This window comes from Embiotoca jacksoni, unplaced genomic scaffold, assembly GCF_022577435.1.
Source record: "Embiotoca jacksoni isolate LCO1_2020_lvr unplaced genomic scaffold, fEmbJac1.0.p SCAF_11, whole genome shotgun sequence".
NCBI classification, from domain to species: domain Eukaryota; kingdom Metazoa; phylum Chordata; class Actinopteri; family Embiotocidae; genus Embiotoca; species Embiotoca jacksoni.
This window is the reverse complement of record NW_027185241.1, coordinates 19,757,286-19,778,010: the sequence shown is the minus strand read 5'-3', so window position 1 is coordinate 19,778,010 and position 20,725 is coordinate 19,757,286. Positions and strand designations below refer to the sequence as shown.

Genomic DNA, 20,725 nt, shown 5'->3' with positions numbered 1-20,725 from the left:
AGCATGAAACATGGATGTAGTCCCTACTGCCCTCTGTTTAACATTTACTTTGGAAAACTGGAAAAACACTCAATTGAAATCTGCAGGAGGATTCTCTGAGTCCACAGAAACACCCCCAAGATCGGATGCCAAGCTGAGCTGGGTCGCTTTCCCCTTTTATTCGGATAACAAAAAAAGAGCAATTAAATTATACAACACCTCAAAACCTTGTGACCCCGACTCCTCCATTACAAAGCTCTCCAGTGCCAAGAGGACAACATAAGAGAGGAGTCTTTTCCACCAGCTGATCCTAGGGCTCAGCTCCTGTAACAGCACAAGGCCTCATGACAGCCCTTACACAATCCAGCCCAACCAATTATAGCCAGAGAAAAATAAAATTTCATTAACTTTGGACAACTACCAGAAAAACTCATAACAGACTTTTGATGTTATTTGGCTCTAAACAGACAGTGTGCAGCAGCAGACTACCTGAGCAGTGATCAGAAACAGAGAAATACGTTGACCATACGTTGTACAGACTCAGGGATTGGAGCCAACGCAGATAGAACCTGTCTACCTTGAGAAGAGAAGTCAAGCTGAGTCAGCGCTGTCCACAGAAAGAGGTGCAGACGGAGCTACGTTTCCTGCTACATGGCAGTACATATGAAGACATTAGGACAAAGTTCTTTACCAAATAAATAAATACAAACTTTTGATTACCTCTCTGACCAAACTAAAATGTAAACTCTAATATTGTTGTTGTCAATTGTTTAATTGCATTTTCAGTCTACTTCAGAGATCACAAACTTGCCATTGAAACTAGTTCCCATGAAAGGCTACGGCTGGACAGAAATAACAGAATATGTGTTCATTGATGAAACAGATGTTAAACTGAAATTCCTTTTCTTACAAGCTGCTCAAAATATAAACAAATTAGAGAAGACTTCTTCCCAGACTTTGCTGCCCTCCCAGAAGACAAACTCATTCAAACCCTGCTGGGAGAAGACAGCCTTATTGAACTGGCAGGAGAGAATACACATTTGAGCATGACACAAAGCAAGAAATGTTTCAAAGTAAGATTGTAAGATTTTTTTCCCCCTTCTTTTTTTATTTAATAATTTTAACATTTGTGTTCTACTATTTATATGAGAACTTATGCTTTGGCAACATGTTTAATTAAAAACGCCATGCCAATAAAGCGAATTTAATTGAATTGAGAGAGAGAGAGAGAGAGCGAGAGAGAGACTACACTACACGAACCCCAACATGAACGGCAATCAGCCTGTGAGCTGTTGTGAGCTCACTCACGTTACGTGAAGTCCACGGCTTCAGACTTGACGGCAGTCTTTTCTATGTCACCCCTTCAGTCACCGGTTGTTTACGGTGACTATCAAGATTCAGTCGAAGTCAGAAGTCGAAAACGATCGCTCCTTCGAAAAGGTCGACTGACATCGCGAGATTTGACCGCGGGATTTCCCTCGTCGGTAGGCGGAGACGACTCAGCGGAGAGGAGTCGGTATCCAGGCAGCTGATCTCTTCGCTTCTCTGCCTCTCTGTTTTTTTTTTAGCTTGTAAACAACAGCAAAAAGCCTCGGCTGTGTCTCGGAGAATTTAATGACTGAACACGCCGGTGTTTTTTGGAACTAATAGCCCCCGTGGCCGCCGGTGTTCTCCTTTTTTTTTAATTTCCACTCCATGTCTTTGGTTCCTGTTTCAGAATCGACTCTGCATCAGACTGAGGCACTGGAGCTGCCTGGATGAGCTAACCTCTCAACATAATTTTCACTGGGACCAAAGGTAATATTAATGCACAGATAAATGTTTTTATTTGTTTGGCTGGTACAGAATATTGTGCTCGTGTCGGTAAAATGTATTTATGTATCACCGGGCTTTGCCTTTGCAGGTGTTTGGACGCCTGTATCAGGAGCGTGTCCGGCGGCTACCTCATCTGTAGCTACTAGATGATGTAGAGTTAAAAGATATTTCAATAGATGTCCCTATGACTAGATCTAGACTGGAAAAAAAAATCTATACACGTAGCTATCGCTAATTGTCCTTAAGTGCTATTAATAATGTTTTTTCTACTAAAATATCATTAACTATATTTTCAAATATAATTTTAAATTGATGTTTTAGGGGATTGAATAAATGGCTTGGAAGAACTTTTGGTGTCCAAATTTATATTTTTACATTATTATAAATAGGCTACATTATTCTCATACATCTTAATATAGCTAAACACAATTTTTTTTTAACTACCTTAGATAGCATTGTGTTTATTATGCACCATAGGTGTAGGCAGTAATGAGATAATCAATATGACTGACCTCCAGTCAATGATCATCTGAGGCAAACATTATTCATATGCTTTCATAGTTGTTTTTCTTTGAGGAAATTTAAAAAAATGTTTTTATCCCACATATCCCCCTTTGTAATATTCACATATCAGTTGATTGGAACAGTTCACATCAGAAACTCAAATCTAAGAAAAATAAATAGCAATTTAATCATTGTGCTTTGGTAACTGAGTCGTCTGAGCAAATTAAATGTGGCTCATAAGTTTATGTTGCTTGATTAGAGGTATTCTTGTCCGCTCCACAGTGATGACAACAGCGCTGTGAATATACAAATACCGTGACGTTGTTTTTGTGGTATTTATTGTCTTTACCAAAAAAAATTATGTTTTCCAGGTTGTTTTTAGAGTCAAATGCAGCTGTATATTATTGTTTCTTTTATGCCGGACTATCTTTTTTGCTGAGTTCATTAGATATTGTCACATTGTAATTATGTCACCATTTCATACTTCCAACTTCCTTTTCTTTCCTTTCTCTGCCTTCCTTTACGTCTGAGACGTTCAACAGGCTCTTGTGTTACAGAACCTGAGCCCTCCCCATTATACTAACACTTTTATCCGCATTTCTGTTCTTGTCTTTGGGAATAATTCAAAGCATTTCTTTGCAGCTGATGTCAAAACTAAAGGTCTGACTTCTGCATGAAAAATATACGTCTGACTGTCCGTCCCTTTGTTAAACACTCCTGTATTGTAAAAAAGCATCAAATTCTCCATTAGAAGTACGAAATTAATACTTTTTTTTTTTCAATGAGTCAATGTGATCTCAACTGATGCAGAGAAAACAGATTATAGTTTCTTCCGCATCGGTTTCTTCTGTCCAGGACAACTAGCATGACCAAATTCAGGTTTAACAAATGAGATTTTCTGAAGTTTGGGGTCGATGTTTGACCATTAATAAAAAAAAATGTGGGGCTTTTATTTCCCCTCATAGTATTATAAAGAGTTGTTGTGGAGATGTTCACTTCATGGCTGTCTTTAGTGTGGCGCTGAGCCTGCCCCTCATGAAACATACTGACTGCAGAGGAAATTGAGAAAAATTGCACAACAGTCAATTACAGCAAAATATATTAGAGACCCTGTTGCACAGAAATCAGGTAAATAACATGATTTTGTTTCTTTTAGGTGGGGCGGGTCAAGACAATGGTTGGGAAAACACAGATGTCAATTACCAAATATGGATACTTAGACAAAATATACACACACAGACTTTTTTAAATTTCTTTAAGTCACGTTTTCGCAGGAGTAAATCTCATCAGCAACATTAAGCCGGGCAGCCCGCCCCATGTGGATTTAAATCTTCAATTTTTGGTTTGTACATTTTTACATTTCACTTCTTTTCAAGCACATTTTTTTGCCACATAACTTTCTGAATTGAGCGCGCCGCAGTAACTTGAGGTTTCTCCATGTGAAACCAGCCGCGTAGCGTCAACCAATAGCATGTGAGGCGTTTAGGGAACATTGGTGAACCGTAGCATCTAATGTCATCTTTAGCACGCGAGGATTAAAGGCAACATCTGTCACAAAAAAACAAAACAAGCTATGATGCACTCAAGCTCTCTAAACTGCCAGAAAACTAAAGATTTGTACTGTGATGTGCGTTAGAATTTTTTATACATTGATAAAATAAAATATATCTTTCACGAGACGGGATCAGAGTCAAAGTATCGGTACCAGAATTGGAAAATGTTTGAGCCCCATCTGTGTCCACGTCAATTTTTGGAATAAGACTGCTTTCTTATCAATAGTCAAGCAGCAGAGGATCCTCAGCTGGAGTTTCTTCTTCTGCCACAGTGTCCCATTCAGATTTATACAGTATGAAAATCCTGCACCCCAATTCTCCAAAGCAGATGGGATCGGTAACTTTCGAGTTGGATCGCTGGCATGTATGTTGAAGTGTGCGTCCAGCTTTGGCGTTCTATTTCCGTCCCTTGTCTGGAATGTCGCCTGTCGTACCGCGCCGGCGCTGAAACGGTGTACTGCGGTGTTTTTAAGAGGATGTCTTTCTCACTTTGTTCCTTTTTTTTGTCTGTCTGTCACTTACGTGCATACATTGTGCAGATTGTCCTTCGCCAGCCTCTGTATCTTATGTGTCCCCGAGGGAGAAGAGACAGCACGATGGAGTGTACAGTCCCGGTTCTCTATCTGCTGTGTTGCAGAAGGCACAGCGGGCCCATTCTTTATTTTATTTTTTTGCGAATGATAGAGAGAGAGGCAAGACAATTCTTTTTCTTTTAAGTAGCTGGCTATCAATCGGGCAAGTAATCAGTCTCCGTTTGGAATAGGCAAGTAGTCAAGACATGTGATGTGTCACACACAGACCAGGGGGCTTTTTCTGGCACTCGCTGCCACTCATTATGAAGCAACCAGCCTATTTCTCACTGCGAGACTCGATGGCATTGCACTGCATTTACGTAACGGAACAATGTGTGTGCACGTATGCCCGTCTATCCAAATGTGTTTGAGAAAAGAGATGCAAAGTGAGAGGAAGGGTATGAGACTCGTCTTTGTGAAGGCCGGATAATGGCTACTGGGCCATTAAGTCTCCCTCGTGCCGCGCCGAGCTCCGAGCGGCTTGATCCAACCTGACGGGGTGCATTTAGTCCAGGAATAAAGACGACAACGAGTAAGGACACCTCGTTACGGCCTGAGGAGCTCGGCGATCAAAGTGGCTGAAGGGAAAGAAAGAAAACAGGTAGAGGGAAGAAGAATAAGGTGATGCAATCTTTTCTGTTTTTAATTCCATATTTTGAAAAGACGCATAAAAAAAAAACAACAACCCTCTCAGGTGATTTAAAAAAAGGGGAAGAAACGTAGAGAAACTGAAGGTTAACTCCAAAAGAGGGGGCAAGGTGGCGAGCTGCCAGGAATGATGATCACCTGTGAGACACGAAGCGGCATCAGGGCAGTGCTGCTGCAACCCCCCCCCCCCCCCCCCCCACCATAAGTACCTGTGGCGTTTGATTTCCAAGATTCTCATTAAAATGCAATCCATGCTGCCCCGCACCACCTTCCACCACATCACCGGGGTGCTCATCATCTCGCATGCTAACCCAGTAACACCGGGGGAAGCCGGAGCTTCCGGGGGGGGGGGCTGAGAAAACGGTGACCGGCAGTTTTTACGAGGGAGGCATGGTGGTCTTGATTCGTTTTTTTTTTTAAATTTTTTTTATTTAAGACTGCTTGAATGAGACTTTGTTGATTTTTGAAGGGAAAAGTAGTAAATAACCCCCTTCAGCCACCTTCCTAGCGCTTCAGGCTTGTGTTTCTTCAATTAACTGATTTATTTAGAGATCTGCTGGGCATCGTTGGCCCTTTAAAAGGACCCAGCATCCTGAATTTTGTGATATTTAGTGGAATTCATCCTCCCCCAGGCCTATATACAGTTTTCCCTGCATACAGTCCCACAAAAGCATAATATGGCAACATTCCATGCGTACCAATTGGCTAAGCTGTTCTTTTAATCAAATACTGCCCTCCTTTAAGATCAAAATATAAAAAATGTAATCTGCAACACAAGAAACTGCAAAATGTGAAGGGGTCTGAATACTTTCTGAAACAACAGCTAGTGATGGGGGACAAAATACAGTTTCCTGACAAAATGTATTCCAGCAGGAAGTCGTAAGACAAGACAAGACCTCCAAATATAGTTATATTATTATTTTTTTGTTAAAAAAATTTGTTATTGTTATTTTTTTGTTATTGTTATTTTTTGTTATTGTGACTTAACTGCAAATTTTGGTCTAAAAACAACAAAACTGAGATATTCACTTGATTTTTTTAACTGCTGAAACCTAAAACTTAACTTCACACAAACGTTGGAATGAAAATGTGCTTGGATGAACAGGAGTAATCAAAACTAAGTTAAACCTCACTATCTAAACATAATAAATGTTTTGAATATGTGTGAACCATTCTTTTAATCGATCATTTTTATGTGAAAATCAAACTTAGAATTTGCTGGTTTTGCAGTATTGTGTATGCAGACCATTTATAGTTTCCAAATGGATTATAATATTTAACATGTGTCTCAGTCAATCATTCACAAATGTTTTACCGCTTATATTGAAACAGACATTACAAAGTACTTCAAGGTCAAGTAAAAAAAAATAAACGATGACATAATGACTGAAATGGAAATATAAAGAAGGATCCTGAACATATATTTAACATTTAGGTTATTACTCTGGCTTGTATTGAAATTTCAGAGAGTGCTGTGTTGATTTAAAAAAAAGAAAAAAAAAAAATTCTCGCTGCACATTTTCCTCCAATAAACACCAGTTTATGTGTGAGAAATGGTGTATACATGGTTCTGATGCATAAACATTGTTTATACTTCGAGCCCCAGGACACAGAATCAGTGGACGACTTGACTGTGAACACATACTATACAGTGGGTACAGAAAGTATTCAGACCCCTTTAAATTTTTCACTCTTTGTTTCATTGCAGCCATTTGCTAAAATCAAAAAAGTTCATTTTATTTCTCATTAATGTACACTCAGCACCCCATCTTGACAGAAAAAAACAGAAATGTAGAAATTTGTGCAAATTTATTAAAAAAGAAAAACTGAAATATCACATGGTCATAAGTATTCAGACCCTTTGCTCAGTATTGAGTAGAAGCACCCTTTTGAGCTAGTACAGCCATGAGTCTTCTTGGGAATGATGCAACAAGCTTTTCACACCTGGATTTGGGGATCCTCTGCCATTCTTCCTTGCAGATCCTCTCCAGTTCCGTCAGGTTGGATGGTGAACGTTGGTGGACAGCCATTTTCAGGTCTCTCCAGAGATGCTCAATTGGGTTTAGGTCAGGGCTCTGGCTGGGCCAGTCAAGAATGGTCACAGAGTTGTTCCGAAGCCACTCCTTTGTTATTTTAGCTGTGTGCTTAGGGTCATTGTCTTGTTGGAAGGTGAACCTTCAGCCCAGTCTGAGGTCCAGAGCACTCTGGAAGAGGTTTTCTTCCAGGATATCTCTGTACTTGGCCGCATTCATCTTTCCTTCAATTGCAATCAGTCGTCCTGTCCCTGCAGCTGAAAAACACCCCCATAGCATGATGCTGCCACCACCATGTTTCACTGTTGGGATTGTATTGGGCAGGTGATGAGCAGTGCCTGGTTTTCTCCACACATACTGCTTAGAATTAACGCCAAAAAGTTCAATCTTGGTCTCATCAGACCAGAGAATCTTATTTCTCATAGTCTGGGAGTCCTTCATGTGTTTTTTGGCAAACTCTATGCGGGCTTTCATATGTCTTGCACTGAGGAGAGGCTTCCGTCGGGCCACTCTGCCATAAAGCCCCGACTGGTGGAGGGCTGCAGTGATAGTTGACTTTGTGGAACTTTCTCCCATCTCCCTACTGCATCTCTGGAGCTCAGCCACAGTGATCTTTGGGTTCTTCTTTACCTCTCTCACCAAGGCTCTTCTCCCACGATTGCTCAGTTTGGCTGGACGGCCAGGTCTAGGAAGAGTTCCGGTCGTCCCAAACTTCTTCCATTTAAGGATTATGGAGGCCACTGTGCTCTTAGGAACCTTGAGTGCTGCAGAAATTATTTTGTAACCTTGGCCAGATCTGTGCCTTGCCACAATTCTGTCTCTGAGCTCCTTGGACAGTTCCTTCGACCTCATGATTCTCATTTGCTCTGACATGCACTGTGAGCTGTAAGGTCTTATATAGACAGGTGTGTGCCTTTCCTAATCAAGTCCAATCAGTTTAATTAAACACAGCTGGACTCCAATGAAGGAGTAGAACCATCTCAAGGAGGATCAGAAGAAATGGACAGCATGTGAGTTAAATATGAGTGTCACAGCAAAGGGTCTGAATACTTATGACCATGTGATATTTCAGTTTTTCTTTTTTAATAAATTTGCACAAATTTCTACATTTCAGTTTTTTTCTGTCAAGATGGGGTGCTGAGTGTACATTAATGAGAAATAAAATGAACTTTTTTGATTTTAGCAAATGGCTGCAATGAAACAAAGAGTGAAAAATTTAAAGGGTTCTGAATACTTTCCGTACCCACTGTATATATTCAGAAATGGAATATGGGTATGAGGTCATCTGATCCTGTGTTGTAACCTTTCTCTCACTTTTGAACATGCTTATTTTGGGGTATGGAAGTATGTAAGGTCAGCGTATATACACACACACACGCACGCACGCACAAGTGCACACAGTCATCAGACTGTGGAAAGTGTCTCCGTGTATTTGTCTTTCTTTAGTTACATAACCTGACCGGATACAGAGAGCTCAGCGTACGGCAGTTCCAGGCCTCCGTTTCTGCAGGCTTGTAACATGTTACACGATGCAAACGAGGGCACGTTTCTGTGCACGCTCGGGTGTCTCGTAGTGGTTGTTGACATTTGGAAGATTTCAGTTCGTTGGCTCGGGCAGATTGCAGAAGGCGTTCGCACGCCTTCCTGTGGGGAAGCCAGTGTGCAGCGAGTTGGGATGAAGCGGAACTGTTTGGCGCCGCCCTTCGTTCCTTGCGGAGCGAAACGAACGCGCCCGGCTGCCTGCTTCACGTTAGCTTCACTAGCAGCCTCCTCTTCACACTTCGTTTCACTTTATTTTGGGCTGCCGCATCGGCATCAAGCCTACAGTATTTCGGCACTTTGATTCACATCCGCTATGCTTCTTTGTGACATTTTGTCATGGGAAATAGCATTTAGCTTTTTTTTTTTTTTTTTCCCTTCTGTTTGTGTTTGCTGCTTAGCCAGGCTCACTTTCTTTCTCTCAATCGTATGGCTCATCCAACGACACGAGACTTTAGTCTCCTGGCATCATCAGTCAGAAGGGCCTACAATTCAGGATAAGGAAAAAAAACTAAAATCCAAACCTTGTGCTTGGTCTATTTGTAGCTTTCATGTGAATAAGGTGGGAACAAAACCCCTAATTCCGAGAATTTGCTGCTTTTAAATTCAAATGTTTTTTTGGATGAAAAAAAATATTTGGAGACTAACTAACAACGTCCTTAAGTGATGTTAAGGACATTTTTTTGAAAGCTTTACATTTGAAGAAGTGAGAGTTGCCTGCTGTTTTTGTACCTTCAGCTCAAACGTTATTCTCTTCATTTCAGAAAATTGTCATTATTTCTAGGTACACTTTCTCCAGTAAAGGACTTCACAGTACTCACCATGAACAAACAGTATTTATATAAGATTAAAGTATATGAAGTCTCCATCTGTTATATTTCTATATTTTGTTAACCCTTAAATACATTACGTGGGTCTTGAGCGACTACATTACAGCCTCCGTAATTCATTTATTCATTAATTATGCTAACAACCCAAGGTATGCTGGATGGGAGTGATAGTGGCTAATGTGTTTTTAGGGCCTGAGTACCGAATGGTGCGAAAGCAGTATTGTTATTAAAGGGATTATTTTTGTGCCTCATTATTCTTCTTATAAATAAATAAATTGCCTTTTTGGTGGCTTTAACATACTCAAAAGCTCATGAAAGTTGGCACACGTGTCACTCCTGGTGAAAAATTACATATTTTAGTGGTTTTGCAAGTGGGCGTGGCCAAATGGCTCGCTAGCCCCCCCCCTAAACTGCTGCCCTGGTGGCTACATCGGCCTATGTGCACAATATTCAGTGGATATATAGATCATACCTACATATAAGAAAAAGTCCCAGTTTTTTTTTTTTTTTTTAAATCGACCTTGTGATAGCACTGGCATAATGTTGAAGAAGTCTTGTACGATAGCTTCATGGGACAATAACATGAATTGTTATCATTGGGTTCCAGGTTTTGTGCAGATCAGCAATTATGATATTGGAGTTTGAGTGACGGCAGCACAGTAAACAAAGATGAACCTGGAGCTACAGTTGATGAGCTGGTGCCATTCATGAGTCTGGTCATTTGTACACAACACCGGAGCACGAGAATGGCGAACCTCGCTCTGATCGGTGCAAAACAAATACGTCCAATTTAGGGACATGTTGTCCTGGAAACCTGCTCAAACACTAGACGCAAAACACCAGATTGATTCAATCAAACAAATATTAGCTGTGCTTTTGATTTTAAAGTAGACACAATACATGTTTCTAAGAATTTCCGAGAATCACTTATCTTCTCTGAGGCAGCTGTTTTTGAACTGCCCACATTGTGCTGGTGGGTTTTGTATTTGCAATTGTATTTATATTCGCATTGAATGCTTGGGTCCTGCAAAACAGAGACAACATACAAGAAAACGGAGGAGTGGAAAAAGAAAGAGTGCGACAACGAGGGAGGGAAAAAAAAGTTCAGATTGTGTAAAATCGTAACGGAACTAAAATAATACATCGGTTTGGTAAAATTGTTTAAAGGTTGACTCGGTAATATAAATATGGCAAATTTCAGAGTGGGAAAGAGATTCACTCTAAATACCATTTTGTCACATACTGGATGTCGTACCAAAAGCACAGATTTGAGTTGACCCCTCTGCTTCTCCCAGGTGCAGTTAATAAATGTGTAAACCTTTGTCGCGAGTTGGTTAAGTTGCTCCTCGGATAGGTGTTTAGCATGCTTAGTTGCCTCATGTCTGCTGGCCATTAGCCGTTGGTTTGATTTTGAAGACTCTCAATGACTCACTTGTTCTCGCGGTATGCAGATGAGATGAGTCGAGAGCGATATACTCCTGTTTTGTTTCTGCGCCTCCTCGCAGTGTGATTTGTCTCGACGTATCCAGAGAGGGTGACGGAGGATGTGAGGTGAGAAAACATGTCTCTATCTGTTCGTCAAAGTAAACAGACACTATTCCCTCAGGTGAAACCTGTGCTGATGGAAACTGGATTGCATCGCTTGCATAAAGAACACATGATGTGTTATACCTCTGCTGTACTTTTATTATTACTATTATTTCAGTGCTCTTTAGTATCTCCTTTGTAACAGACTCATCCGGCTCCGTTGTCACAAGGACCGATACAGGAGATCATTCCTGCCCGCTGCAATCAGACTGTACAATAACTCACCTCTGGCCAAATCTGTCCTTCACCATTAACACTGTTGCACTGTTGTTTAATTTATTTAATGTACTTTAATTCTATTGTATTTGTAGAAACTGCATTTTTACATTTTACATATGTAATTTTACTACCTCTATTTTTTATACTGTAATTTCTATCGCTTTTGCTCTATCTTCTATGCTACTGTAACGGAAAAAAAAAATCCATCCATCCATCCATCCATCCATCCATCCATCCATCCATCCATCCAAAGTCTATCTAATATATCTATCTATCTAAAGTCTCTCTCTCTCTCTATCTGTCTAAAGTCTATCTCTCTCTCTCTCTATCTATCTGTCTGAAGTCTATCTAATCTATCTGTCTGTCTGTCTGATTAGAAAATGTGAAAATTGGCTTTAACATGACTTTGTTTTTTCACTTTTGTCTTTACTTCTCTTCCCTTTCCCTTCTTTCTTCTCATTGACCCGTCCCCTTAGTCGTTTCCTGGTGTCGGATGTCTCGTCGCCTCCCTCTGAGGTCGAAGGCCAGTTGGAGTGGCGAGGTGGGTCCTCAGCAGCAGCGGCAGTGATGCGGGCTTCAGTGGCAGGCTGCAGGATGAGCGTGGGTGCTCTCCTTAACGGGCTGCTCGTCTCCGTGGTTGCAGCGCTGCTCTGGAAGTATTCCAAGCTTAGCGAGCACGCCGCCTTACTGGAGGAAGAGCTGCATATGACGCAGCAGTCCCAGGAGCTCTCACAGGCTCACATCGACTACCACGTCGCCCTTCATGCTCTCCAGGAGCACGGCACCCGCATGGTCTGCACCGGCAAGATGCACACCGATCGCATCTGCCGCTTCGACTACCTCTGCTACTGTTCGGAGGCGGAGGAGTTTGTGTTCTTCCACTCCAACTCCTCCGTCATGCTACCTAACTTGGGGTCGAGGCGCTTTCAACCTGCCCTGCTGGACTTGTCCTCAGTAGAAGATCACAACACCCAATACTTCAACTTTTTAGAGCTCCCAGCCGCTGCTTTAAAGTTTATGCCCAAGCCCGTGTTTGTACCCGACGTGACACTCATCCTAAACCGCTTTAATCCTGATAACCTAATGCATGTATTCCACGATGACCTACTCCCGGCCTTCTATACCATGAAGCAGTACTCGGATTTGGATAACGAGGCACGTCTCGTCTTCATGGAGGGCTGGGGCGAAGGCCCGCACTTTGACCTCTATCGACTTCTCAGCAGCAAGCAGCCGCTACTCAAAGAACAACTTCGGAACTTCGGAAAGCTGATGTGTTTTACTAAATCTTATGTTGGCTTGTCCAAAATGACAACTTGGTACCAGTACGGGTTCGTCCAGCCACAGGGGCCCAAAGCCAACATCTTGGTCTCGGGTAACGAGATCAGGCAGTTTGCCAGAGCTCTGATGGAGAAAATGAACATTACGAGGGCGGAGGAGGCGGAGAAGGACGGAGAAAGCGCTGAGGACGATAAGGAGAAAGACAAGAACAATAAATACATTGTTGTGTTCAGTCGTTCGACGACGAGGCTGATACTGAATGAGGCAGAGCTGATCCTGGCGCTGGCCCAGGAGTTCCAGATGAGAGTGGTCACGGTGTCCTTGGAAGAGCAGTCCTTCACGAGTATCGTCCAGGTGATCAGCGGTGCTTCCGCGTTGGTGAGCATGCACGGAGCTCAGCTCATCGCGTCGCTCTTCCTCCCCAGAGGTGCCACCGTGGTGGAGCTGTACCCCTTCGCTGTGAACCCAGAGCAGTACACGCCGTATAAAACCCTCGCCTCCCTCCCGGGCATGGACCTTCACTACGTGTCCTGGAGGAACACCAAGGAGGAGAACACTGTCACGCACCCAGACAGACCCTGGGAGCAAGGAGGAATCGCTCACTTGGAAAAAGAGGAGCGAGAGCGAATCCTGGCGAGCAGGGATGTCCCGAGGCACCTGTGCTGCCGCAACCCGGAATGGCTCTTCCGGATCTACCAGGACACTTTGGTGGACATACCATCCTTCCTGGAGGTCCTGAAGGAAGGCATGGAGACCAAGCCCAACTTGAAGAAGTCCAAGGCAGCCAGCACGGTGCACCCCGGCCGGGTCAGAGAAGCCCAGTGTCATACTTCAGTACAGACCACTAATGAGGCTAAGCTCACAGTCTCGTGGCAGATCCCATGGAATCTGAAGTACCTGAAGGTGAGAGAGGTGAAGTACGAGGTGTGGATCCAGGAGCAGGGAGAGAATACCTACATGCCTTATATCCTACCCCAGCAGAACTACACCTTTTCTGAGAACATTAAGCCTTTCACCACCTACCTGGTATGGGTTAGGTGCATCTTCAACAAGAACCTCCTGGGCCCCTTTGCAGACGTCCTTATGTGCAGGACCTAGGACAAACACAAAACCAGTTTGTTGCAGTGCAGTTTCACACAAACGCAGAGTCATGCTAGTTCCAGACAATTAGACTGGAACAAGGGGGACTGTTTGATTACAGTTTTATCCAGTGGGGGTTGGCAAATGTCATGACGCTTGTTTCTGTAGTATTAGAACAGGCTGTTGAGCTTCTGCACAGCGATGTTTCCATGCTCAGCACTAAAGTACATGGTGACTTCTGTATGACGGCAAAAGACTTGAACCACGGGGTCAGAACTCCATGGCAACAGCTGTTAAGGAATATAAAGTATATTTCCTCTACTTAAGAAAGAATGAAATGGCTAAACCATGTATCTTACTGATATTACCGGAATTCAAATCAACAGATCTATTTATGTGAAAAATAATATATAACATCTTTTCGTAACATCTTTTAACATCAGTCCAAACACTGGTCCTTTACCTTTTACAGTATGCAATGTATCTTCTCTGTGTTGAGAGAGAGAGAGAGAGAGAGAGAGAGAGTGCGCAAGAGATTTTTTTTTTTTTATGTTTTCTGACATGTCCAAGGTCACCTGTGTGTGTGTGTGTGTGTGTGTGTGTGTGTGTGTGTGTGTGTGTGTGTGTGTGTGATACCTCTGTGGCTTAGTTTCCCAACCGATTGTTAGATTCTATACTCCCATCATTTACAGAACCTAGCCAAAAACCAAAGCAACCTTTTCCATGTTATTTCAGTCCATCAGTCATACCATAACAGATTATCATGTTATAGATCTCTAGTACTTCCAGTGTTTGCTAAGTTTGAAGCCTTGCCTCTGAAAAAGTTGTGTAAAAGAAGCATAAAGCAAGGGTTTTCACAAATGCCGCAGTAGTGAGTGTTTTTTAACCTTTAGAGTTAAGATGTATAATTTCAGACCACACTTTGGATAATTTTATACCTTTAGGGGGTTCCCTTATGTGTTATAAAAAAAAATTACATTCATTTTCCAGCATAAATACACAATTTATCCAGAATGGCACTAATAAGAACTGTAATAATTATCATTTTCAGTGGAGGTGTTTATTTTTTACACAAGGCTGAAATAAGCGTTAAGCAGTTTCCCTTGTGTATCCAGCAGTGGGCTACTGGACAGTCTTGTTTAAAATGCACTTTCATTGAGATAACGGATTAATTTGCAGTTTAGGATCCCATTGCCTTGTGTAAAACTAATAATCAATATCATATTCTCAGTTATGTGTCTTTCTCCTGACTTACCGCAAAGGTTTTTTTTATTGCTGGTAAGATGTTCAGTGTTAAATTTTTAGACGCTAGCGGTAGACCTCCGAAGCTGCCCTGCTAAAGTTGTTCTTGTGTCATTTGCAGAATGAAGTTCCGTTTGTGGGTAGCTAGAATGCAGTAACATACTCTTGAAGTAGAGGTGTCAGTGAGTATGTGGTAATAGAGATGTAGCACAAGATGGTTTATAGAATGGCACAAGTTAAACAAAACACTGCCAGCAACATATTGTGCTATATTTGTTCCATTGTTCAGATGATGCCATTTTTCTTTTCTCTAAACATTACAATGGTACCCTGCCTTTCGGCCCAGTGTCAGCTGGGGTAAGCTGCAGCCCTCAGTGACCCTGTGCAGGCCGAAGCTCCGCCTCTATGTCCCGATTTAAAAAAAAAAAAAAAAAAAAACAAGTCGGCGTTTTCCACATTAGCAAATACTTGGAGTTTCTTTTCTAGTAACTGTGATTGAATAAAGAAGCTTATTTCTTACAATATCTGTTTTTCAGCTGTATGTGTTATTAATAATTATAACAGTGCTTAAACCAAGATCATAAAAAGTAAGGAAATACAAAGGCTGGAAAAGACATGCTGAAATAAATAAAAGAATAAATGAAGTCATTGCATTTTATCTTAGTACCAAGTTTTGTTGGAAAAAAGAAAATCTCCCTTTTTCACCATTTATGTTATAGAACAGTTTGTCCAGGATTCAATTAAATATTGTAGTTAGCATTTTCTTGCTAAGAAAAGGTTAGCTTCATGAGTTTATTTTAAGTTGAGAGGCCGAGAATGCGTTGCTAGGGAAACGTTGTGTTTCATCATTGTGAGTAAATTTAATAGAATAAATTGAACATTTTGGGAAAATGTTTTCATTTGTTTTTGCCAAGAGCAACGCTGGATTATGACCTGGCCAAAGACCCCAGAACTAGACGGACCCCAAAAGCCATAAGTCCATGAATCTCCACTGGCTGTGGTGATTTGATAAACTACAAATATATAATTTATAATAGTAAAACACAATGAGTGAGGTGAGATCTACATCTCAAATCTGGTTTTAACACTTCTTTTAGTTCAGGTTGTAGAGTATTTTTCTAAGTAAAATCATGAATAATTCAATTACCGAGACAAGAAAACCATGGTTAGTATTGTTTCAAGACTGGAGCTCTGGTTAAAGGGAACTTAGTAGCACCAGGCCTTTAAATAATCTGCTGAATAATTTGTCAAAAATACATATTTGTTCAAACTGAACATAGTATTTGAAAAGCACAAAAAAGGTATTTTTTTCCCCCTCATTTTCCTTGACACAGTTGTCCAAAACAGTTTTACCCTCCACCCCTCCAATAATATAGAAAATGGTATTGTCTGGAACGTAGTGGTATTGTCTGGAACGTAGTAGCATGGTCAAAAAGGTGAGGTGCTGATAAAATGAGAGGAACGGAAAACAAGGAAATGATCAAGTTGTAAAGATTTTAATGGTCCTGTATTTGCAGAAAAGATATTGAAATGGAAGATGAAGCTGCAACAAGTGCAGCCACTATTGCAATGGAGGTGGAGCGTATTAGTTGAAAGCAATGTCAGACATCCATTTAGCCAATAATAAATGCACAGTAGCAGTGGTCACAAACACATGTAACCGGTCCTGATGTTAAATGCTCTGCACTCATATTGCGCTTTATTACGTTAGCAGTCTCAAAATGGTTTCCCCTTCACACACTAATGGAGCTGAGCTGCCATGCAGGTTGCTCGCCATCAGTAATACATTTGCACACTGATGCTACACCACCGGGAGCAATTCTGTGTCTTGCCCAAGGACACTCTGGGATGTGGACAGGAGGAGCCAGTGACCGAACCGCCAACCTTCCGATTAGTGGGCAACCGGCTCTTCCATCTGAGCCACAGCCACAAGTTATTGCTTTCCACCTGTTCCATGTGTGTTAGTGTGCTTGCGCTGCGTCCATGTGCAACAGGAACAGTGTCTGAACTTTTTTGATGACGCTGCATAATTGTGTAACAGTATGAAAAAAAAACTATGGTTTAGAATGATCAACTGTCCCCAGCTCCCCTCAGCTTCATGGAGGTTTATTGTGAGTTTCAGCTTGTTGTTTATCTTTTCGCCCCCAAAAATCCCTGCTGGTGAGCAGAATGAAGCATTTAGCAGCTAAAGAGACGGGTGTTTTGCCAAGACAGAGTTGGTAGAGACCAAAAAATAGAGGTAAAGATATTAATATTGTACTTTTGCTCACCGGGTGACCTGAAATATGACCTCGAATGAATGATAATCCTGCTCTATAAGTGTATATAAGATGTATAAATTAGCAGCAATATTAACCTAAAAAGGTGAAAGGTGTGTTCACAACTTGTGTTCCTCAAAAAAATCAAGCTATTGCACCTATCAGCTCGGTCCTTTTTCTTATCTGGTTATGAAACGCATGTCTTGAAGATCTCCCTGTGCCAAAATATAGTTTTAAGAACGGCAAATTCGGGTGTTGTGTTTTTATGTTCCCGTAATTGTGCCTCCACGCTAGGGATGGTCAATTCAAGCAAAAATGCTAGCCTATTCGATAACCGTTTGGAACTAATCAACTATTGATCGACTATTACCCCACCCTCGTAAACACTCGCACATAAAGAGAAGAGACTCGATTGCGCTCAACAAAGGCCATCCGCTTTGTAAAACCCTCGCCTCATACAAATTTAATGACATGAATGTCTTTAGCTTCATCTTTGAGATGGAGTCGTCGTTTCCTCTGGCCATCGATAATTGACCGATGGAAAAACGGATGGACCGTTGCTCAGTGTTTCACTCTAATGATGGTTATTGAAGGAGTTCAACATGGACATTTTGGACGGCTTTAGTCATCTCTCCATGTTTCTCCAGATCCAGTTTGTGGCATTTAATCTCGCAGCGCCGCACAGTGTCACCCGGCAAAGCTCTGTAGCCTGGTAACAATGTGTCGTCAATGGCGGCTGGCAGACAGCTTTCAGGTGCATAGCTACCACCTTCTGATGGGAGTAACGCAGTACGACTCGGCGCAAGTAAAACGGGAAATAAGGAAGGACGATAGCAGTATACACTTTTATGTTTTTTATATTTTAATAACTATTCAAATATTCAAAGCTTATGACACATCCCTACTCCAAGCTGGTGACAGATGCATCGTGTTTTTGGTTATCTGTACATGTGATATCTCAACAACACGATGAGAACATTTCTTCAAAAAACATTCACTTGGACTCAAGGATGAACTAATTTGATTTTAATGGCCAAAGGTCAAAGGTTTCTGATCTCACGAAACATGTTTGTAGAATTATGACAACATTTTACACAAATATCGAGGAGGATAAAATGATAAAGGGATGACATATTAAACATTAAATAGTTAAATTTTACTCTGGCCCCAAAAGGTCAAAGGTCAACTTTACTATGCCATCAAAATTATTTGCAAAAACCTCTTTTCTGGCCATTATTCAACACCATAACTCAGGAACAGAAGGAGAAACTGTGAAGGTATTTCAGATACTGAATTGGTGATGCTAGTCTTGTGAGTCCACCTTGAACCAGTGATTTGTGGATCCTCTGTGCTGTCGGTTAACAATCTGTTTGAAGCATTCACTTTTTTTGAATTTGATGCATTATGTATAAAACATGGTTTATTGCAAATCAGCTTTTTTGGCCAAGCATGTGAACACCCACGTCTTCACCGCCTTTATTTTAAGAGTCTAGATATGGATATAAACTGCAACTTCACTGGGTGGCAGAGGCATACAACCATGAAGCGGTAATCCTTGTTGTAATTAATGTTTCTAATTAAAATGCCTACAAAATTAATACGGTGCCCGGGAGTATTACAGCAAAAACTATAAAAATAGACTTTTCGCAGTGGGGCCAACCAACAAATGTCTGCCCTAATCGACACCACAATACTAAAACATATTGTAATCCATAATTACTCTGTGTACAAAAAAAATTATCTTTCTACTGCTCACACAGAAGTCAGAGGATCACAGTCATCTTCATAGTAACTGTTAGAGATTTAGTGTCTTGCTACAATTCAGGCCGACCACTCCTATCCTGGGAAACAGTTTCATAGCACATGGGAGTGCCATTAGTAAAACTGTTTCAATAACCATGACTTAATAATTAATTTTGTCTCTTCTTTTTGTTCAGGGTTCTTGGAGATGGGAATCATTTCTGGGATGCACTGAGCAGAACGCTGGAAAAAAAACAGATGTGGTTGACAGTACTTTTGTAGGAATGTGAACAGATGTTTATCGTATATTTGGTGGTTTGAAATACAAACTCAACATGGAGAGAACAAGCAGACCTGGAGCTTGGAATCAAGCCAAGATTGTTTGAGCGGTTTATATATTGTATTATATATTATATAATATGGAAAATTCTAGGTGAGAATAACTTTTTGGTCATCATGAAAATAACAAAGTTATTGGTGAGATCTGGGAACGCAGGCATCAATAGCACAAAGGCCAAATAGGAAAATACATAACCAGTGTCACAAGTTGTAAAACTTTTTTTTTTTTTTCCAGATTACCTAAACTTTGAGAAACCAACTAATAATTATTTATTACACAGAACAAATTGTGTGCGCCTTTCTACAGTAAATACCCCTTAATACTGAAGGCGCACACAATTTGTTGGCAAAATTTACAAATATTTGTGCAAAAATGACGTGTGTCTGTGAACGAGGGCAATATAAGGAAGATGGGGAAGGAAACAGACAGAATGACACTTGGGGAATTAAACCCCAGGAAATATGTGTTTTAAAACTAAACTAAATATTTTATTGAAATAATGACACAGGCAGGGACTTCACCTGCTGGGGAGGATAGAATATTAGTAGCCAAATGAAGAACAATAAGGGCAATAGAAGTGTCACTTTATTACGGTTATTTAAAAAAACATTTTTTTTTTTTTTTTAAATGCTTTCATACAACATCTGAGACCAGAAAAAAAACAGACAACTGCCCAACAACATAAAACTATTAAACTACACTGGAGAGTGGACGGCTTATTCACTGTCAGGGCGCTACACAGCAAACCCTCACAACACAACACAATACAACTTACTTTAGTGTGCCCATTGCTTTTACTTGCATGCTTAAGCACAGTAGACCTGAATGAGCTGCCTTGTTTGAGAAACTATGGCACTGAAAGAAAAAAATAAATGAAAATAATTCACAAATGTCTATTAGTATTTGTTTGTTTGGTTAATAAGAACAGAACAAATTAATGACAGGTCAAGCAAAAAACAAACAATAAAGACAAACAAAACGAGGCATGGGTGGCCTTTACTACGAAGAGATTAACATACTGTTGATACCTTTTCGTTGTCTGGCCTAATTAAACATAACAAAAGTGATGACACTCAGTGTGTGGAATATGCAATAAATCGCTCCCTACTATTAATTCAACACTCTGTTAGATGTGCTGAATTCACAGACGTGCACAATCAGATTACAGAGTTTAATGTGATGGCGACTTTTATGGCATTTATGACCATTTTAGTCGTTTATTCTTTCAGCTGCAGCCCCAGAGCTAAAAATAAAAATAAATAAAAAACATATTTCAAAGTGGAAAGTTGGCTTGCTATGATATATACAAGGCTTTAGTCTCTTTTTGTAGGATGATAGCAGAATGCAACAGAATCTATATCCTAAATAGAAATTGGCAAGAAAAATCCAAAGTGGTTTGCGGGTCTCTGAACACTCTGCCCTCCACAGAGGCCCTCTTACTCCGCTTCTTCTTCCACTTTTATGATTTGTGATGACATTTTCCAAGAGCATTGATTAGTCAGAGTGCA

At 40.9% G+C, this 20,725-nt stretch overlaps 1 protein-coding gene across 1 annotated transcript; it reads left to right on the top strand.

Moving 5' to 3' along the window:
• The first annotated feature begins 1,401 nt into the window (after positions 1–1,401).
• Positions 1,402–15,770, top strand: pomgnt2 (protein O-linked mannose N-acetylglucosaminyltransferase 2 (beta 1,4-)). Its single transcript, XM_069143492.1, has 2 exons — positions 1,402–1,776; positions 11,756–15,770. Exon 2 carries the CDS (start codon positions 11,847–11,849, stop codon positions 13,653–13,655), a length of 1,809 nt encoding a protein of 602 aa, XP_068999593.1. The 5' UTR covers positions 1,402–1,776; positions 11,756–11,846; the 3' UTR covers positions 13,656–15,770.
• The last annotated feature ends 4,955 nt before the right edge of the window (positions 15,771–20,725 follow it).

Coding starts and splice junctions, on each gene's coding strand:
- pomgnt2 (XM_069143492.1), top strand. CDS start 11,847: ATGCGGGCTTCAGTGGCAGGCTGCAGGATGAGCGTGGGTGCTCTCCTT.